Source organism: Vipera ursinii (genome assembly GCF_947247035.1).
Source record: "Vipera ursinii genome assembly, contig: SUPER_Z_unloc_1, whole genome shotgun sequence".
Classification (NCBI taxonomy): domain Eukaryota; kingdom Metazoa; phylum Chordata; class Lepidosauria; order Squamata; family Viperidae; genus Vipera; species Vipera ursinii.
In genome coordinates this window covers 1040820-1058325 of record NW_028148449.1, presented here as the reverse complement: position 1 = coordinate 1058325, position 17506 = coordinate 1040820, and the positions used below count along the sequence as shown (strand labels likewise).

The window sequence follows — 17506 nt, the reverse complement described above, 5'->3', positions numbered from 1 at the left end:
CATGATAATTGCATGAGGGATGCCCTTAGTGCTCGTGCAAGTGGGGCCATGAGTGCCTGTGATGCTCGTGCAAGTGAGGCCCTGAGCTTTTGCAAGTGAGGCTCTGAGTGCCCGCTATCCTTATGTGAGTGAGGCCCAGGGCACCCCATGACCCTCGTGTGAGTTGGGCTGCGACCGTCCACAACACTTGCACGAGTGGGGCTGTGCACGCACACACAGGCGCACACTAGCCCACTACTCACACCACCAGATCATAAATAGATCCACGGACCGGTAGTGGGCTGCAGCCCACAGGTTGGGGACCCCTGTTCTAGTCCAACTCCTTGTCCAAGGCAGAAGTCCTTCTTCCATCCCAAATGTTTGGTTGTCCACAACCTTTTGTTGAAAATGTCCAGTGAACGGAGCAGATTATCAGGGCCTGGGAGATTTGGGTTGGCTGTTGGGGACCCCTTGTTCTTTCCTTGGACTCCCCTAGATCACGGGTCGGCAACCCGTGGCTCTGGAGCCACATGCCGCTCTTTCAGCCTTCTCCTGCGGCTCCCAGTCATCCTACGCCATTTGCAGAGAGACAGAGACAGAGAGAGGCACTTGCGCTTCCCTTCTCTCTCTCTCTCTCTCTGCGTGTGTGTGTGTAAAAAAGAGAGTGGCCTCACGCTGTTCTCCGACAAGTTGACAAGCTCATTGGGCAGGGCTACTGTTTTTGCTGCATCTCTGCAGGAAGCAGGAAGCAGCAGAAAGCAGTAGTGCGCTCTCTCTCTCTCTCTCTCTCTCTCTCTCTCTCTCTCTCTCTCTCTCACACACACACACACACACACACATATTCTCTCTCTCTCTCTCTGAGTGGGAGAAGAGGGCTGGCAGACCAAGAGCAGGAGAGCTAGCCCAATAAGAATGTGTGTCAGCTTGTCGGAGAACAGCATGAAGCCAGCTTGCCAGGTGAGCAGAATATTGGAGAGAGGGAGAGGGAGAGAGAGAACTCATCCACAGCAGCCTCTATTTCTTTTTCATTAAATTCCAATCAAGCTCCCCCTGCCTCACGCGTGTGCGCGCGCGAGAATTTTGCGGCTCCCAGTGTTTTCTTTTCTCTGGGAAACGGGTCCAAGTGGCTCTTTGAGGGTTTAAGGTTGCCGACCAACTACCCTAGACAATAACCTGGCGAAACCCAGGTTGCTTCCACCGAAAAGCAGAGTGAGGAGAACGCTTCTTGAGGAGAACTTAGCTGAATGTCTCCCAACCAATCAAGGACTCTCACAGGCAGGGAAACCGGGAGGTCACCAAACCAAGGTCAGGAGAAGTCAGACCAAGCCAATCGCGATGATTCGTAATTGTCCACCCCTCCGAGGAGTAGGTGGAGAACCTTCCGAGATCTCGTCTACTCCTCCCATAGCCTCGATGGGTGAGACCTGTGTGGATTTCTGGAGTAAGGACGCGTCCCTGAGACTTGGGGTGTCCCACCGCGGTAGCTCTGCCTGCCCCGTGTTCTTCACTGTCCTTCCTTCTGCTTGGTGCAGCTCTTGTCAACAAGATCTTCACCCACGAGCTGAAGGAGGGCCCAGGTGACACAACGCCAGCCCGGACCCCGGTGTGTTCCAGCCCCACAGGCCCTGATTCCCGGGATAGGACGCCTAAAGGAGACATGGACTGGAGTCCGGGGGAAGAGCAGGTCCGGCCACAGCCTGGGGACGAAGGTGGGCAGCCTCAGCTGAGATGGAGGAAAGTCGGGTTATGAAATGACGGCCAGAAAGCCAACAGGTTCAGAGAATCCTCCTCTTCCCTCTAAAACCCTCCCCTTCCTCTTCCTCCTCCTCCACCTTGGAAACTCCCTCTCTTCCAGCAGTCATGATTATATTTGGCTGGGTCACCAACGTCTGCAAGAAGGTCAGAGAGCATGAAGGAACTTAAAACTCGTCTTCTCCGCTCTCCCTCTCCCCCACTTCTTCCTCCCACTACCTCCCTCCTCCTTCTCTTCTTCTCCACAAACCCCGCTCCCTTTAAGCGCTGATGAAGTTACCTAGTTCGGTCATGAAACATCTGCGAGGAAACCACCCAGCTCAGAGAGCACCAAGGACCCCACAATCTTCCTCCTTCTCTTCCTCCTCCCCACAACCGCCTCCCAGCCTTCACGCACTGACGCTGTTACCTAGTTGGGTCATGAAACGTCTGCGAGGGAACCCCCCCCCCAGCTCAGAGGGCACCAAGGACCCCACAGTTCTTCCTTCCTTCCTCCTCCTCCTCCTCCCTTCTAGCACTGATGATGTTCCCTAGTTGGGTCATGAAACGTCTGCAAGGAAACCACCCAACTCAGAGTCCTTCCTTCCTTCCTTCCTTCCTTCCTTCCTTCCTTCCATCTATCCTTCCTTCCTTCCATCTATCCTTCCTTCCTTCCTTCCTTTTTTCCTTCCTTCCTTCCATCTATCCTTCCTTCCTTCCTTCCATCTATCCTTCCTTCCTTCCTTCCTTCCTTCCTTCCTTCCTTCCTTCCTTCCTTCCTTCCTTCCTGCCCTGATGATGTTCCCTAGTTGGGTCATGAAACGTCTGCAAGGAAACCACCCAGCTCAGAGAGCACCAGAGACCCCACAATCCTCTTTCTTTCTTTCTTTCTTTCTTTCTTTTCTTTCTTTCTCTTTCCTTCCTTCCTTCCTTCCTTCCTTCCTTCCATCTATCCTTCCTTCCTTCCTTCCATCTATCCTTCCTTCCTTCCTTCCTTCCTTCCTTCCTTCCAGCCCTGATGACGTTCCCTAGTTGGGTCATGAAACGTCTGCAAGGAAACCACCCAACTCAGAGTCCTTCCTTCCTTCCTTCCTTCCTTCCTTCCTTCCTTCCTTCCTTCCTTCCTTCCTTCCATCTATCCTTCCTTCCTTCCATCTATCCTTCCTTCCTTCCTTTTTTCCTTCCTTCCTTCCATCTATCCTTCCTTCCTTCCTTCCATCTATCCTTCCTTCCTTCCTTCCTTCCTTCCTTCCTTCCTGCCCTGATGATGTTCCCTAGTTGGGTCATGAAACGTCTGCAAGGAAACCACCCAGCTCAGAGAGCACCAGAGACCCCACAATCCTTTCTTTCTTTCTTTCTTTCTTTCTTTCTTTCTTTCTTTCTTTCTTTCTTTCTTTCTTTCTTTCTTTCTTTCTTTCTTTCTTTCTTTTCTTTCTTTCTCTTTCCTTCCTTCCTTCCTTCCTTCCTTCCATCTATCCTTCCTTCCTTCCTTCCTTCCATCTATCCTTCCTTCCTTCCTTCCTTCCTTCCTTCCTTCCTTCCTTCCTTCCTTCCTTCCTTCCAGCCCTGATGACGTTCCCTAGTTGGGTCATGAAACGTCTGCAAGGAAACCACCCAGCTCAGAGAGCACCCAGGGGACACACACACACACACACACACACACACACACACACACACAGAGTTCAACTCTCTGAACTTCTATCAGAGGATGGAGGATGATCACCTCCCAGCTCTGCCTGCCGGGGCCCTGAGTTCAAACCCTGCTCCCTTTGGGATGGGAGAGGGTGCCGGTGTGCTGCCGCCATATTGGGGTGACGATTTCCGGGAGGGACCTGGCGAGGGGAGGGGGCGAATTGCGATCCGCCTCGGCTAATCGCTGGGTGGTCTCCCTCTCTCTCTCTTTGCCCAGAAGTGGGGACCGGCAGCAGGCCCCTTCAGGGCCTGCTCAGCTGCCTGAAGGAGATCAGCTATCCAAGCGCCCCCAGTCCCTGCCCCTCCTCAGCCAGGAAGAGGTCCAGCCAATCGCAGCACAGCCAGGAGGAAGAGGAGGAAGAGGAAGAGGAGGAAGCAGCCAATTCCCCAAAGCCTTGGCAAGGTGAGTATCGGAGGCTGCATCTCCTATGGGACAGAAGACAGAAGACTGGGGGGAATCTGGGAGCGGACGTCCAGCCCTCTTAAAGCACGCTGACTGGGGGGATTCTGGGAGTTGAAGTCCTCCCCACTCGAAGCATCCTGGCTAGGGGATTCTGGGAGTTGAAGTCCTCCCCTCTTAAAGCATGCCGACTGGGGGATTCTGGGAGTCCAACTCCACTCCTCTTAAAGTATGCTGACTGGGGGATTCTGGGAGTTGAAGTCCTCCCCTCTTAAAGCATCTTGGCTGGGGGATTCTGGGAGTTGAAGTCCTCCCCTCTTAGAGCATGGTGACTGAGGGATTCTGGGAGTCGAACTCCACCCCTCTTAAAGCACACTGACTGGGGGATTCTGGGAGTTGAAGTCCACCTCTCTTAAAGCATGCCAGCTGGGGGGTTCTGGGAGTCAAACTCCACTCCTCTTAAAGTATGCTGACTGGGGGATTCTGGGAGTTGAAGTCCTCCCCTCTTAAAGCATCTTGGCTGGGGGATTCTGGGAGTTGAAGTCCTCCCCTCTTAGAGCATGGTGACTGAGGGATTCTGGGAGTCGAACTCCACCCCTCTTAAAGCACACTGACTGGGGGATTCTGGGAGTTGAAGTCCACCTCTCTTAAAGCATGCCAGCTGGGGGGTTCTGGGAGTCAAACTCCACTCCTCTTAAAGTATGCTGACTGGGGGATTCCGGGAGTTGAAGTCCTTCCCACAAAGCAACTTGGCTGGGGGATTTGGGGAGTTGGAAGTCCTCCCCTCTTAAAGCATGCCGGCTGGGGGATTCTGGGAGTCGAACTCCACCCATCTTTAAGCAGCCCAGCTTGAGGAACAGTGGGAGGTTCAGGCACCAAGAGCTTAACCGTTGGATGTGATCAGCCTGGCTCTCTTGTCCTCTCTGTAGGTGCTGTCTCTTCCAGCACCCCCATTTCTGAGAAGGAAAGACCAGGCCCCCAGCAGAATGGCCGTCCCTGCCCACTTGACATCAGGTCCTCTGCGCGTAAGCAGAGTGGCCCTCCCAGGTGGGGCCGCCCGGCCTCGCTTCGGACGGTAGCCAGAAGAGCTTCTGCAATGGGTGAGGAGTGGAGAGGGTTGGGAGTCTGAGTCCTCGGCCAGGCTGAGTCCCCCGCCACCTGCCTGGGAAAAATGGGTTTAGGACACCCCCACCCCCGCCCCCCCGACAAGGCTTGGGAGGGAGGGGAGATTGGGAGAGAAATAGCATTTTGCACTCCGTCAGATCTGGACTTTTGGGGGGAACAGAACAAAACAGAACAGAACAGAATATGGAATGGAATGGAATGGAATGGAATGGAATAGAATAGAATAGAATAGAATAGAATAGAATAGAATAGAATAGAATAGAATAGAATAGAATAGAATAGAATAGAATAGAATAGAATAGAATAGAATATAGATAGAATAGAATATAGAATATAGATAGAATAGAATAGAATAGAATAGAATAGAATAGAATAGAATAGAATAGAATAGAATAGAATAGAATATAGAATAGAATTTATTTTTTTATTTTTTATTTTAATCCCATTTATATGAGTCCTTCGGGAGAAGGGCGGTATATAAATATTATTATTATTATTATTATTATTATTATTATTAATTATTATTATTATTATTATTATTATATCCCGCCCTTCTCCGAAGACTCAGGGCGGCTTACAATCTAAGCACAAATCAATGTGCTTAGCAGTAGCCTTCATTCTATGTATATGCCTGCTTATTATTAGGGCTTTCGCCCGCCCCCCAAGCGGCATTATTACAAAGTCAGCTTAATTGCCCCCAACAATCTGGGTCCTCATTTTACCTACCTCGGAAGGATGGAAGGTTGAGTCAACCTTGAGCCTGGTGGGATGCGAGCCTGCACTAATTGCAGGCAGCTGGTGTTACTTAAGGAGGCATTAGCCCACTGCTCCACCAAGAATATAGAATAGAATAGAATAGTAGAACTGAATATAGAATATAGATAGAATAGAATAGAATATAGAACAGACTAGAATATGTAGAATAGAATATAGAATAGCATATAGATAGGACAGAATAGAATATAGAATAGAATATAGAATAAATAGAATATAGAATAGAATATAGATAATAGAATAAATATAGAACAAAATATAGAATAGAATATAGAACAGAACAGAACAGAACAGAACAGAACAGAACAGAACAGAACAGAAAAGAATAGAATAGAATAGAATAGAATAGAATAGAATAGAATAGAATAGAATAGAATAGAATAGAAAAGAATAGAATAGAATAGAAAATATGGAATGGAATGGAATGTAATGGAATAGAATAGAATAGAAAAGAAAATATGGAATGGAATAGAATGGAATGGAATAGAATATAAGAATAGAACAGAATAGAATAGAATAGAATACAGTAGAATAGAATAGAATATAGATAGAATAGAATATAGAATGGAATGGAATAGAATAGAATAATCATAATCATAATAGTAAAGTTGGAAGGGATCTTGGAGGTCATCTAGTCCAACCCCCTGCTCATGGCAGGAAACCCTATCCCATTTCAGACAAACCGCTGTCCAGGCTCTTCTTAAAAAACTTCCAGCGTTGGAGCCTTCATCCTGGAGGAGGAGGAGGAGGAGGAGGAGGGGCTGAGCATAGGAGCCCTTCCAAAATCCACCTCGTTTTGGTCACCAGATTCCAAAAAAAAAGACGTTAAGACTTTGGGGGGGAAAAAGAAAAAGAAAAAGAAAAAGTGTGAAGAAGAACAACTAAGACAATTAAAAGCTTGGAGGTCTAAAACGTACGAAGGAGAACGGTTGCAAGAACTGGGTTGGGCTAAACTGGAGACAAGACAAACTAGAGTGTGTGTGTGTAGGGGGACACGATAGCAGCATTCCCGTATTCGGGGGGGCTGCCGCGAGGAGGCGGCAGTCGATCTGTTCCCCAAAAGCCCCCAAAGGCAGGAGAAGAAACAACGGATGGAAACTGAGCCGAGAGAGAAGCAACCTGGAATTCAAAGGAGAAAATTCCCGACGGTGAGGACAATTAACCAGTGGAACAGCTCACCACTAGAAGTCCTGGGCGCTTCATCCCTGGACGTTTTGAAGAAGAAACTGGACAGACACATGTCGGAAATGGTATAGTGTCTCCTGCTCAAGCAGGGGGTTGGACTAGAAGACCTCCGGGGTCCCTTCCAACTGTATTCTGGTTGATTGATTGATTGATTGATAATTCCCTCCAGAATGACGATCAGGGTCTCACGCTTATTTTCCCATCTTTCGCAGCCGGGGACAAGGGGAGCCTTCCGGACTTGGATGCAGGACCGGAGGCGAAGAACAGACGCTGCGAGGATTCGGGGCTCTGCAGCTGCTCCCACGGAGCCGAGTCTGGGGCCGTGCAGCCCCTCGTGTCCAAACAGCTGGGCCGCCTGGCGGCCGATGTGAGCAGCCTCTGTCGGGACCTCTCGGGTCTCCAGAGCCACGTCTGGCAGCTGGAGCAGGACGCGCGCCGCTGGGCGCTGGAGCTGGCCGCGCTGCACCTGGAGAACCACCGCCTGGGCAAGTACGCACGGCGCCTGGAGAGCCGCTGCCGCGCCTTGGAGAGCCGCTCCCGCCGCGCCAATCTCCGCCTGCTGGGCTTGCCCGAAGGGGCTGAAGGAGGTGACCCGGCCGCTTTCCTCCGACGGACCCTGCCGGAGCTGCTGGGCTGGCACCCGGGGGCCCCGGTGTTGGAGATCGACAGCGCCCGAAGGGTCCGAAGCTGGGACTCCTCCTCCGGCAAGCCACGGCCCCTGCTCTTCCGCGTCTTGCGCTTGGCTGACAAAGCCGCCGTGCTGGAAGCGGCCCGCAGCCGGCCGCTCCGTTTCGGCGAGGCCCAACTTGCCATCCTCCCCGATCTTGGCGTCCCGCGGCGCAGACCGCCACCCGCCCCGTTCCGGAGGAGCCGCTGGGTGGCCGACCTGCTTTTCGGGCGGCAGCCCCTGCGCCCCTGGGGCTTGGCCAGGGGCCCGGCCTGGCAGGAGCCCACCACCCCTCGCGCCCCTCTGGCAGCCATGGGGAATCCAGGGTTGCCCCCCTCGCTGGGGTCTCACGGGGACCGCGAGCAACACAATCCGTGAGACGTTGCCCTGGGGGACAGTCCGGGACAGCCACTTGGGAAGACGGTCCACGAAAAGCAACTTTCCCAAGTGCGGGAAAGGGGGGACCTTCCCCTCCTTGCCCTTGCCCACCAGGGGTGGGTGGGTGGGCGGGCTAAGCCACCGTCTTGCTGCTTTTGCATGGCTTCTCTGCAAAGGGGTATTTTTTAACAATTAGGGGAGAGGGGGACCGTTGTGTCCCGTCCCTACTTCCCACCTGCTCCCCTGCCACTGCTGCTGTGTAGGCATCGCATAAGAGACGGGGTGTTGGCCTGAGTCTCCAAAGGGTGCCGCCCCCCCGGTGCCCCCCCAAGTGACCAGATGTGGGGTGCAGGAGAAGGAAGGGGGGCCAAAAGTTTCCATTAAGCAGAGTTTTGCAATCTTGATGGCTTTGAGAAGGGAGGACTTCACCTCCCAGAATCCCCCCAGCCAGCCGGGAGAATGTTCTATGGGTGAAGAGCCCGGGCGGGAGTTCTAGTTCTGCCTTAAATGTGAATGCCAGCTGGGTGATTTTTGGGCCAATCACCCAGGTTAGGGCGAGTTCTAGTCCCATCTTAGGAACATTGGCCTTTGGACCAATCGCCGGGAGACAGTGAGTTGTAGTCCCGCCTTAGGCGCAAAAGCCGGCTGGACGACTTTGGGCCAATCACCAGGAGACGGTGAGTTCGAGTCCTGCCCGAGGCATGAAATCCCAGTGACTTTTAGGCCAGTCACTAGGAGACGGCGAGTTCTAGTCCTCCCTTAAGCAGGAAAGCCAACTGGGTGACTTTGAACCAATTACCAGGAAACGGTGAAGTTCTAGTCCCAATTTAGGCACATTGACTTCAGGCTAATCACTAGGCGACGTTGAGTTCTAGTCCTGCCTTAAGCATGAACGCTGGCTGAGTGACTTTGGGCCAATCACCAGGAGACAAGGAGTTCTAGTCCCAATTTAGGCACATTGACTTCGGGCCAATCACCAGGAGACGTTGTTCTAGTCCTGCCTTAAGCATGAACGCCGGCTGGGTGACTCTGGGCCAATCACCAGGCGGCTAGTTCTAGTCCTATCACAGGCACGAAAGCCAGATTTGGGGAGGGGGCATTTCCTCTGTCTCTCTTTCTCCCTCCCTCCCTCCCTTCCTCCCTCCCTCCCCCCATCTCTCTGTTCAACCCACCTCACAGGGTTGTTGTTGTTTGGGAGGAAAATAGGAGGAAGAAGGAATATTATGTACATCCGCGAAGGAATCGAGGCGGGGCAAAAACAAAACAAGAAAATATCTAATAAATAACGTCATACATAAAATTAGTGTTTGGGCACGTGCCAACACCCCCCCCCCCCGCCCTTCCCTCGGTGAAAATTAGCGAGGATGGAGCCCAATCCTGTGGCCACCCTTTGCCATGAAGAAGCCGTGGTCCCCAAGCCCTATTCCGCTTCTCCATAATGTACAGCTTGGCGGCACACACACACACACACACTCCTACTCAAGTTTCTAGCCCTCAGTAGATATTATGCGTATTGGAGCTGCTGCTGAATTCTTTCCCGGGACGGATATGGATGCCTCCATATCTCCTGAAATCAGGCACTAAGAAGCTCTATCTATCTATCTATCTATCTATCTATCTATCTATCTATCTATCTATCTATTTAGGGGTTGCTTTTTTATATCAATTTACGTTCAAGCTCTTGCTCAAGCAGGAGAACCTTACAGAATGACAGAGCTGGAAGGGACCCTGGAGGTCATCTATTATTATCATTATTATTATTATTATTATTATTATTATTATTATTATTATTATTATTATTATTATTATTACTGCTACTACTACTACTACTAGTAGTAGTATTATATGAGGGGCTGCCACAAAGAAGAGGGGGGGCAATATATTCTCCAAAGGACTGGACTACTACTACTACTACTACTACTACTACTACTATTACTATATGAGGGGCTGCCACAAAGAAGAGGGGGGCCAATATATTCTCCAAAGGACCGGAAGGTGAAACAAGGAAATAACAGAAGGGAAGCAACTTGGAAGGATGGAGAAATTTCCTAAGGGTGGGAGCAATCAACCAATGGAAGGGCTTCTTCTCCACAGGCTGGCTGAGGCATGCTGGGAGTTGAAGTCCAGCCGCTTTTCAAGTTGCCGGAGACGAGAAACGGATGGACGGATTGGAAAAAGGGATGGATGGATGAGAAAGAGAGAGGGAGGGAGAAAAAAAAGAGATCAGAGCTTCTCCACACACTGGCTGGGGGATTCTGGGAGTTGAGGCCCAGCCACTTTTCAAGTTGCCGAGGACAAGGAACGGATGGACTCACTAGGGGCGGGCATTTCAAGCTGAAAGCTTCTTATTAAATCTTTTTTTCAACAAAGAGGACTGGTGTCTTTTGCGGGGGGGGGACTAATAAGACTCGGTCTACGCAGCTCTGGGCCGCAACATGATCCAAAGGCAGAGGGGAAGGGGGATGCTGTCCAATCGTCCTGGAGGAAGGGGGGGACATGGAATCCGGTAGATTCTACTCGAGGACTGGGTCAGAATTCAAGGTCTCCTGCATAGCGTTTCACACCAGGGTCCAGGAAGGGGGGGTCCTTTTGGGTGGAAATCAGGTTCCTTGCTGGCTCCCTTCCCGTCTCTTTAGCATCCTTCCACTTCCGCTCCGGAAGCTTCTCTTCACCGACTTGCTTCGGGTCTCTGCCTGGTCAAGCGAGAGGGAAGCCACCAAATTTGCAACAGGACGTTGGGCTCTGTCTCCTGAACAAATTTGAGGGGGGGGGACGATGCTCCACCAGGGTTTCCACTGGAGACGATGGGCCACGTTTTCGTTTGACCTTTCCTCTTCTACACCTCCTCCTCTTCCGAAGGAACATTCTTTTTGTCCCAGCCTTTGCGAGGGCTACTCAGCGGCTTACTCGCAAGGAAAATCCCTTTTCAGTCAACAAGGCATGAGCAAGGCAGGACTCATGAGCAAATAAGCCCTTTTTTTATTATAACGGGATGCGGTGGCTCAGTGGGTTAGGACGCTGAGCTTGTCGATCAGAAGGTCGGCAGTCTGGCGGGTCGAATCCCGAGTGCCGCGTAACAGAGCAAGCACCGGTTACTCGTCCCAGCTTCTGCCAACCTAGCAGTTCAAAAGCACGTAAAAAATGCAAGTAGAAAAATAGGGACCGCTCCGGTGGGAAGGTAACAGCGTTCCGTGTGCCTTTGGAATCTAGTCATGCCGGCCACATGACCACGGAGACGTCCTCAGACAAACGCTGGCTCTTTGGCTTTGAAACGGAGATGAGCACCGGCCCCTAGAGTTGGAAACGACTAGTACACATGTGCGGGGAACTTTTACCTTTACCTATTACCATATAAGTGTATGTACTGACTCCCTTATCATTCAGCCCTTGCTCTGATGATGTCAACAGCTTGTTGACGAAAGCTCAGCAATAAAGAAGAGTTTTCTCTTATATCCCGGAGTTCATCATTTTTATTTTTACTAACTTCAAATGTCTACACCCGGGATTCCAGTTTTTAAATTTTAGATAGATAGATAGATAGATAGATAGATAGATAGATAGATAGATAGATAGATAGACAGACAGACAGACAGACAGACAGACAGACAGACAATGAGCTGACGAAGAAACTCCACTTGCTAGGTTTTACGGGGGATGCCCTGGGAGATTATGGCCTCAAGGACACCCAGTCTAGGGTAGTCCAACGGCTTGTGGACATAGATTTGCAATATTTAAGAGCCAGAGCTAACAAAACCTGCTCCCCTCTGATCTTCAGCCAATCTAATAATTATGGACTGAGGATCGCTTCATACTTCTACACTCTAACCATCCCCAAATATAGAAGTCTTCTCCCTAGCCCGTTTCAATGTCTTGCCCTTAGCACTACTCGACGGGCGATTGAAGAGGCTCCCGATTAGCGAGCGACTATGCCCCTGTGATAGGGCTGAGGTTGAAACTGTGGAGCATGTCTTTTTATACTGTCCTATGTATAACGCTGGGAAAGACTGAGGGCAATAGAAAGGGACGAGAGAGAATGAGGTGGCTGGATGGAGTCACTGAAGCAGTAGGCGTGAGCTTAAATGGACTCCAGAAGATGGTAGAGGACAGGAAGGCCTGGAGGAACGTTGTCCATAGGGTCACGATGGGTCGGACATGACTTCGCAACTAACAACATGTATAACGCAGGCAGAACTAAATTACTGTCTCTCCTTGAAATAGACCCTTCTGGTCTCAATGCTAGTAATTTGGTCTTATATATTTTTTTTAAATTCCATTTATATCCCGCCCTTCTCCGAAGACTCAGGGCGGCTTACAAGCTTAGCAGTAGCCTTCATTCTATGTATATGCCTGCTTATTAGGGCTTTCACACCCCCCCCAAGCGGCATTATTACAAAGTCAGCTTAATTGCCCCCAACAATCTTATATTGTCTAGGGCAGGGGTCAGCAACCCGAAAAAGGAAAAGAGCCACTGGGAACCGGTTCCATCACACATAAAAAAAAGTCCATGCACGCACATGCGCAAAAAACATTTCTTGCGCATGTGCGGACACACGCGGTTACCTTTTTTTATGTGTGCTGGAACCGGTTCCCGGTTGCGCGACGGCGACGGCCCGTCTGCAAAACTGCCGAAAGCGGCAGCTTTGTAGACGGGCCGCGGCAGCTTTCGCAACAAGCGGGGCTGCTACCCATTCCGAGAGGTGCGCGCGCACCTCCCCAAACCTCCCCAAACATCGGCAGGTCTCCGGACGGCGGCGGCTTGGGAGAGGTGCGTGCGCACTCCAAACCGCCGCCATCCCGTTTGCACAGCTGCCGTGAACGCGGCAGGTCTCCGGACGGGACGGCGGCGGCTTGGAGAGGTGCGCGCACACCTCCGCCCTTCGGAAAGGTGCACGTGCACCTCTCGGAATGGGCGGTGCCACTCTCCATTTGGAAAGGTGCGCACGCACCACTGCCCGTTCGAAGAGGTGCGCGCGCACCGGGCGGCTGGGAGCCGCAGGAGACGGCTCAAAGAGCCGCATGCGGCTCTGGAGCCGCGGGTTGCCGACCTGTGGTCTAGGGGATGGCTCCTCATACATCACTTCTCAGGTTTCTAAATTTCTTTTAAGAGCTGTAACTATTAGAGGAGAACATTGTAATTCCCTTCAACCAAGGCTTCTGGTGTCCAATTGTCTATGATTTTACTTTCCCCATGTTTTTCTTTTGTTGCACTTGTACTTTGGTCTGTGACCTCAAATAAATAAAATATATATTATTATGTGATATAGATATAGATATATAGATAATAGATATATAGAGATAGAGATAGATAGATAGATAGATAGATAGATAGATAGATAGATAGATAGATAGATAGATGATAGATAGAAAGAACACAAGACAGCGAGGAACATAGGAAAATCCTGAGGTAAATTAAACAGCAGGCAAAAGACAGAGAAAAAAGGTGGGAGGGAAAGGAAAACGCCCCCTTTATACTTGCAGCAACCAATCACAGCACAGAGCTCTTCCTGCAGGAGCAGACAAGACAGGGAAAACCTGAGGTAAATGAAACCGCAAGCTGAACACAGAAGAAAAAAGGCGGGAAAAAAGGGAGACGCCCCCTTTCTACTGGCCCTGACCTCTTCCTCCCAGCCATGGGAGCCTGGCCAGAAGAAGAACTCTGGGACGTGGATGGATGGATGAGAAAGAGGGAGGGAGGGACGGAGGGAGGGAGGGAGAGAGCTAGGGCTTCTCAATGTGCTGGCTGGGGCATGCTGGGAGTTGAAGTCCACCCAGTTTCAAGTGGCCACGAATAAGAAATAGCTGGAGGGACGAGGGATGGATGGATTGAGGGAGGGAGGGAGAGAAAGAGATCAGAGCCTGTCCACATACTGGCTGGGGCATGCTGGGAGTTGAAGTCCACCCAGTTTCAAGTGGCCACGAATAAGAAATAGCTGGAGGGACGAGGGATGGATGGAGGGAGGGAGGGAGGGAGAGAAAGAGATCAGAGCCTCTCCACATACTGGCTGGGGCATGCTGGGAGTTGAAGTCCACACATTTTTAAGTGGCCAAGAATGAGCAACAGCTGGAGGGACAGAGGGATGGATGGATGAAGGGAGGGGGGGGGAGAGAGAGAGAGAGACTAGAGCTTCTCAACATACTGAATGGGGCATGCTGGGAGTTGAAGCCCACCCACTTTCAAAGTTGCTCAGCTTGAGAAACTCCCTCCCGGAGGCTGTGAAAGTCTGGATGGGGTGTTTGCGTCCCTAAATCTGGAGGGGAGGGGGGAGAGGAGGAGAGGTCTTTCCACCAGGAACCTCCCTCCCTCCCCCCCCCACTCCTTTCTGAAGACGGAGAAGCGGTCAGGCAGAACCTGGAGCTCCCTTCCTGTTGAGTGAAAGCGAAAGCGAAAGTTAGTGAGAGGGAAGATTCTTCCCGGAGAAGTTTTCTAGCCCAGTCTGTATTCAGCCTGTAGGCAGTAGCTGCAGAGGAAGAGGAAGGTGAGGGGACCCAGCTGTGTGGGAGGGAGGGGCAGAGAGAGAGAGAAAGAGAGAGGGCCAGGGGGGGGAGGGAGGGAGGGAGAAGGCCAGCTTCTCTGGAGTTGCGGGGTGGGGGGGGGGTTGAGTGTTGTGCTGTCAAGCTCTCAGCCAATGCTTGCGGAGCTCCTGTGGCCGTCAAGATAGCCAGCTTGCCAAGCGCCTGAATTCTGATCCTGCCACCAGGACAGAGGAGGAAACGGGGCTGCCCCTTCCCCTCCCTCCCTCCCTGTTCCAAACCGAGGGATTTAGGAGTTGCCTTCCTCTTTCTGCAGATACTGTAAACATTTTAGCTGTGAAGTCAGGACTGTACAGGGCTGTGACCTTGTTGCCAGGGCTTGCCGAAGTCTTGACACTTCCCCGAAGCCTCCCCCAAAGGACTTTGAGAAGTTGGGGGGTTGGCAGATCTCCCCCTGTTGACTTAGAGCTGAGAGCGGAGCCTTGTGGTTGGGGCTGGGCCGAGGAAACAGCCTGCAATTTTCCGAGAGGGCTGAGAATGGGGCAACTTGCTGCCGAAGGAAAAGAGACCCATGATCCACAGCTTGACTGACAAGCATGGACAGCTTTGAATAATCTCCGCCAATATGGGGGACCTGGGCACTCCCTAGTTGAGCCCCCAGAACAAAATCTTCCTCTTCTGCCAGGAAATATGAATCTCTACTCCCTAGAACATAGAATAACGGGGCTGAAAGGGATCTCGGAGGTCTTCTAGTCCAGCCCCCTGCTGAAGCAGGAGAACCTATACCATCTCAGACAAGTGACTGTCTAGTCTCCTTAAAAACCTTGAGTGACGGAGCGCCCATGATTTCTGGTGGCAAGCTGTTCCACTGGTTAATTGTCTTCACTACTAGGAAATTTCTTCTTAGTTCTAGGTTGCTTCTCTCCTTGATTAGTTTTCATCTGTTGCTTCTTGTCCTGCCTTCGGGCGCTTTGGAGGATAATTGGACCCCCCCTCTTCTTGGGGCAGCCCTTCAAATACTGGAATTCTGCTATCATGTTGCCCCTCTTTCTTTTTTTTTGTTTACACTAGCCAAACCCAATTCCTGCCACCGGTCTTCGTATGTTGTAGTCTCCAGGCCTTTGATCATTCCATCGACATCTCTGAGGCAAGTCTGAGTTGCTTCGAAGTCCCGCCTTTTCCTGTCAATGAAAGTGAAAGTGGGAATCAGAGAAGTCACAGCCTCATCCTAGCCAGGCTGCAGGAAACATCCTTGGGCAGCTCCCTAGCCGAATCTGGCAACGGGCTTGTGACAGCTTAGGCAGCAGCTGCAAACGAAGGGGAAGGTAAGGGGACCCAGATATTATGGGGCAGAGAGAGGGCCAGTAGGAGCGGGAAAGGAGGGAGAAGACCAGGCATCTATGGAGTGTGTGTGTGTGTGTGAAGCCTGTGGGGTCAAGATCTCCCTGTCCACAGTGGTGTTGTGATTCAGCGTCAGCCTGTGGTTTCAGCAGCTGGGTCGGACGACTCTGAAGAGGAGGAGGAGAGGTTTGGAGAGCCTTTGGTGTCAGAGGAAGGTTCTGATGCACCGCAAAACTCTCAGCCAGGCCCCTCCCGTCTTGTTCCTCCTCAGACCTAGCTGTGTGAGCATGAAGGATTGGAAGAAGACGATCCACAGCTGGCTCTGTTCAGGGATGCTAGGAGCAGGAGGCAATCTAGCAGAACTGAGCAAAGGAAGGCAATGAGGCAACTCAGGAGAAGGCAATGAGAAGCCACGCCTTGAGACTGCTGTTTAAAAGGAGAAGGTGTGGGAGGTGCTGGTTGCTGAAGGCAACCGTTGGAAGAGCTTCTGATAAAGTCTTGGTCTGTATTTGTTTAACTCTTGTTTAACCTTTTTGGTTCAAGTCTTGTTTGAACTTTTTCATTTAGCTTTTTAAAATAAATTTGCTTGGATTAGTTCCAGCCTATTGATTATAAAAAGGGGTTGTCCCTGACATTCCAACAGGGCCGGTCGTAGGCTGGAACAGAACAAGTGGGGTGGGGGCGTTGTGGTGCTCCTGTGGCGGTAAACATCTGTACTGTTGACCTGGAATTAGGGGACAGTATAGGAAATATCAATTGTGAATATGTGCAGATAGCCTTACTGTCTTTGGGCTCTTGCAAAGTCCTGGATGCAGGGTCATGAAAGGCCAGCATGGAAAATATCCAATGTCCTAACCCACCCAAGAACATACGATATCTTTAGGGAAACACCCAAAAGGGAACATGTTTGTTACTTCTGCTCTCTTATCTACAGTATGCCAGACTTACTGGGTGAAATCTTTATTGTACGCGTGTCAGCTTTGCTAGTCATTTCCAACTCTAGGGGCCAGTGCTCATCTCTGTTTCAAAGCCGAGGAGCCAGCGTTTGTCCAAGGACGTCTCCGTGGTCATGTGGCCGGCATGACTAGACGCCAAAGGCGCATGGAACGCTGTTACCTTCCCACCATAGTGTTCCCTATTTTTCTACTTGCATTTTTCACATGCTTTCAAACTGCTAGGTTGGCAGAAGCTGGGACGAGTAACAGACGCTCACTCTGCTACGCGGCACTCGGGATTCGACCCACCAAACTGCCAACCTTCTGATCGACAAGCTCAGCATCCTAACCCACTGAGCCACCGCATCCCTACAGATTCATTAGGATTCCCTAATTTCTCTCTCCTTCTTTGCAGCTCAATTAGCTAGAACTGCCGCTTTTGCCAGGAACAAGCGTTTGTCTTCAGATCACACTCTCTCGGCTCGGCCTGCTTGCGCCTTGCTTTAAGAACTGCTTCCCCAGTGTGTGTCAATGACTGCTTTTGCCTTGCTGGGAGGGCTGTTCTTGGCTTGCCCTGGCACTGACGGTTCTCCCTTCAGACCTGCCTTGCCTTGGGCCCCGTCTTGCTTTGAGAAGGGCTCTTTGCCTTTCGGTTTGGAACTGGGCCCTTGTTGTGCGCACTGCGTTTGCCTTTTGTTTCCCTCTGCCCCTTTTGGAAGTTGCTCCTTGTCTTGCACCTTTGCCGTGCTCCAAGGACGGCCCTTGCCGTATGCCTGGACCTCTGCCTTGGGGCCTTGCCGGGTAATCTAGGAGCTGTTGTTTGGAGGA

The 17506-nt window shown here is 51.2% G+C and overlaps 1 protein-coding gene across 1 annotated transcript in view; it reads left to right on the top strand.

Moving 5' to 3' along the window:
• The window catches only part of KRBA1 (KRAB-A domain containing 1), a gene marked incomplete at its 5' end in the record, with an annotated part of 16904 nt that extends 8871 nt beyond the window's left edge, over positions 1-8033 (top strand). The window contains 4 exons of the mRNA XM_083380034.1: positions 1512-1688; positions 3620-3805; positions 4732-4902; positions 7099-8033. Coding sequence (XP_083236160.1) covers positions 1512-1688; positions 3620-3805; positions 4732-4902; positions 7099-7931 — 1367 coding nt within the window. The 3' untranslated portion in view covers positions 7932-8033. The remainder of the gene's footprint in view (positions 1-1511; positions 1689-3619; positions 3806-4731; positions 4903-7098) is intronic.
• Between the last annotated feature and the right edge of the window lie 9473 nt (positions 8034-17506).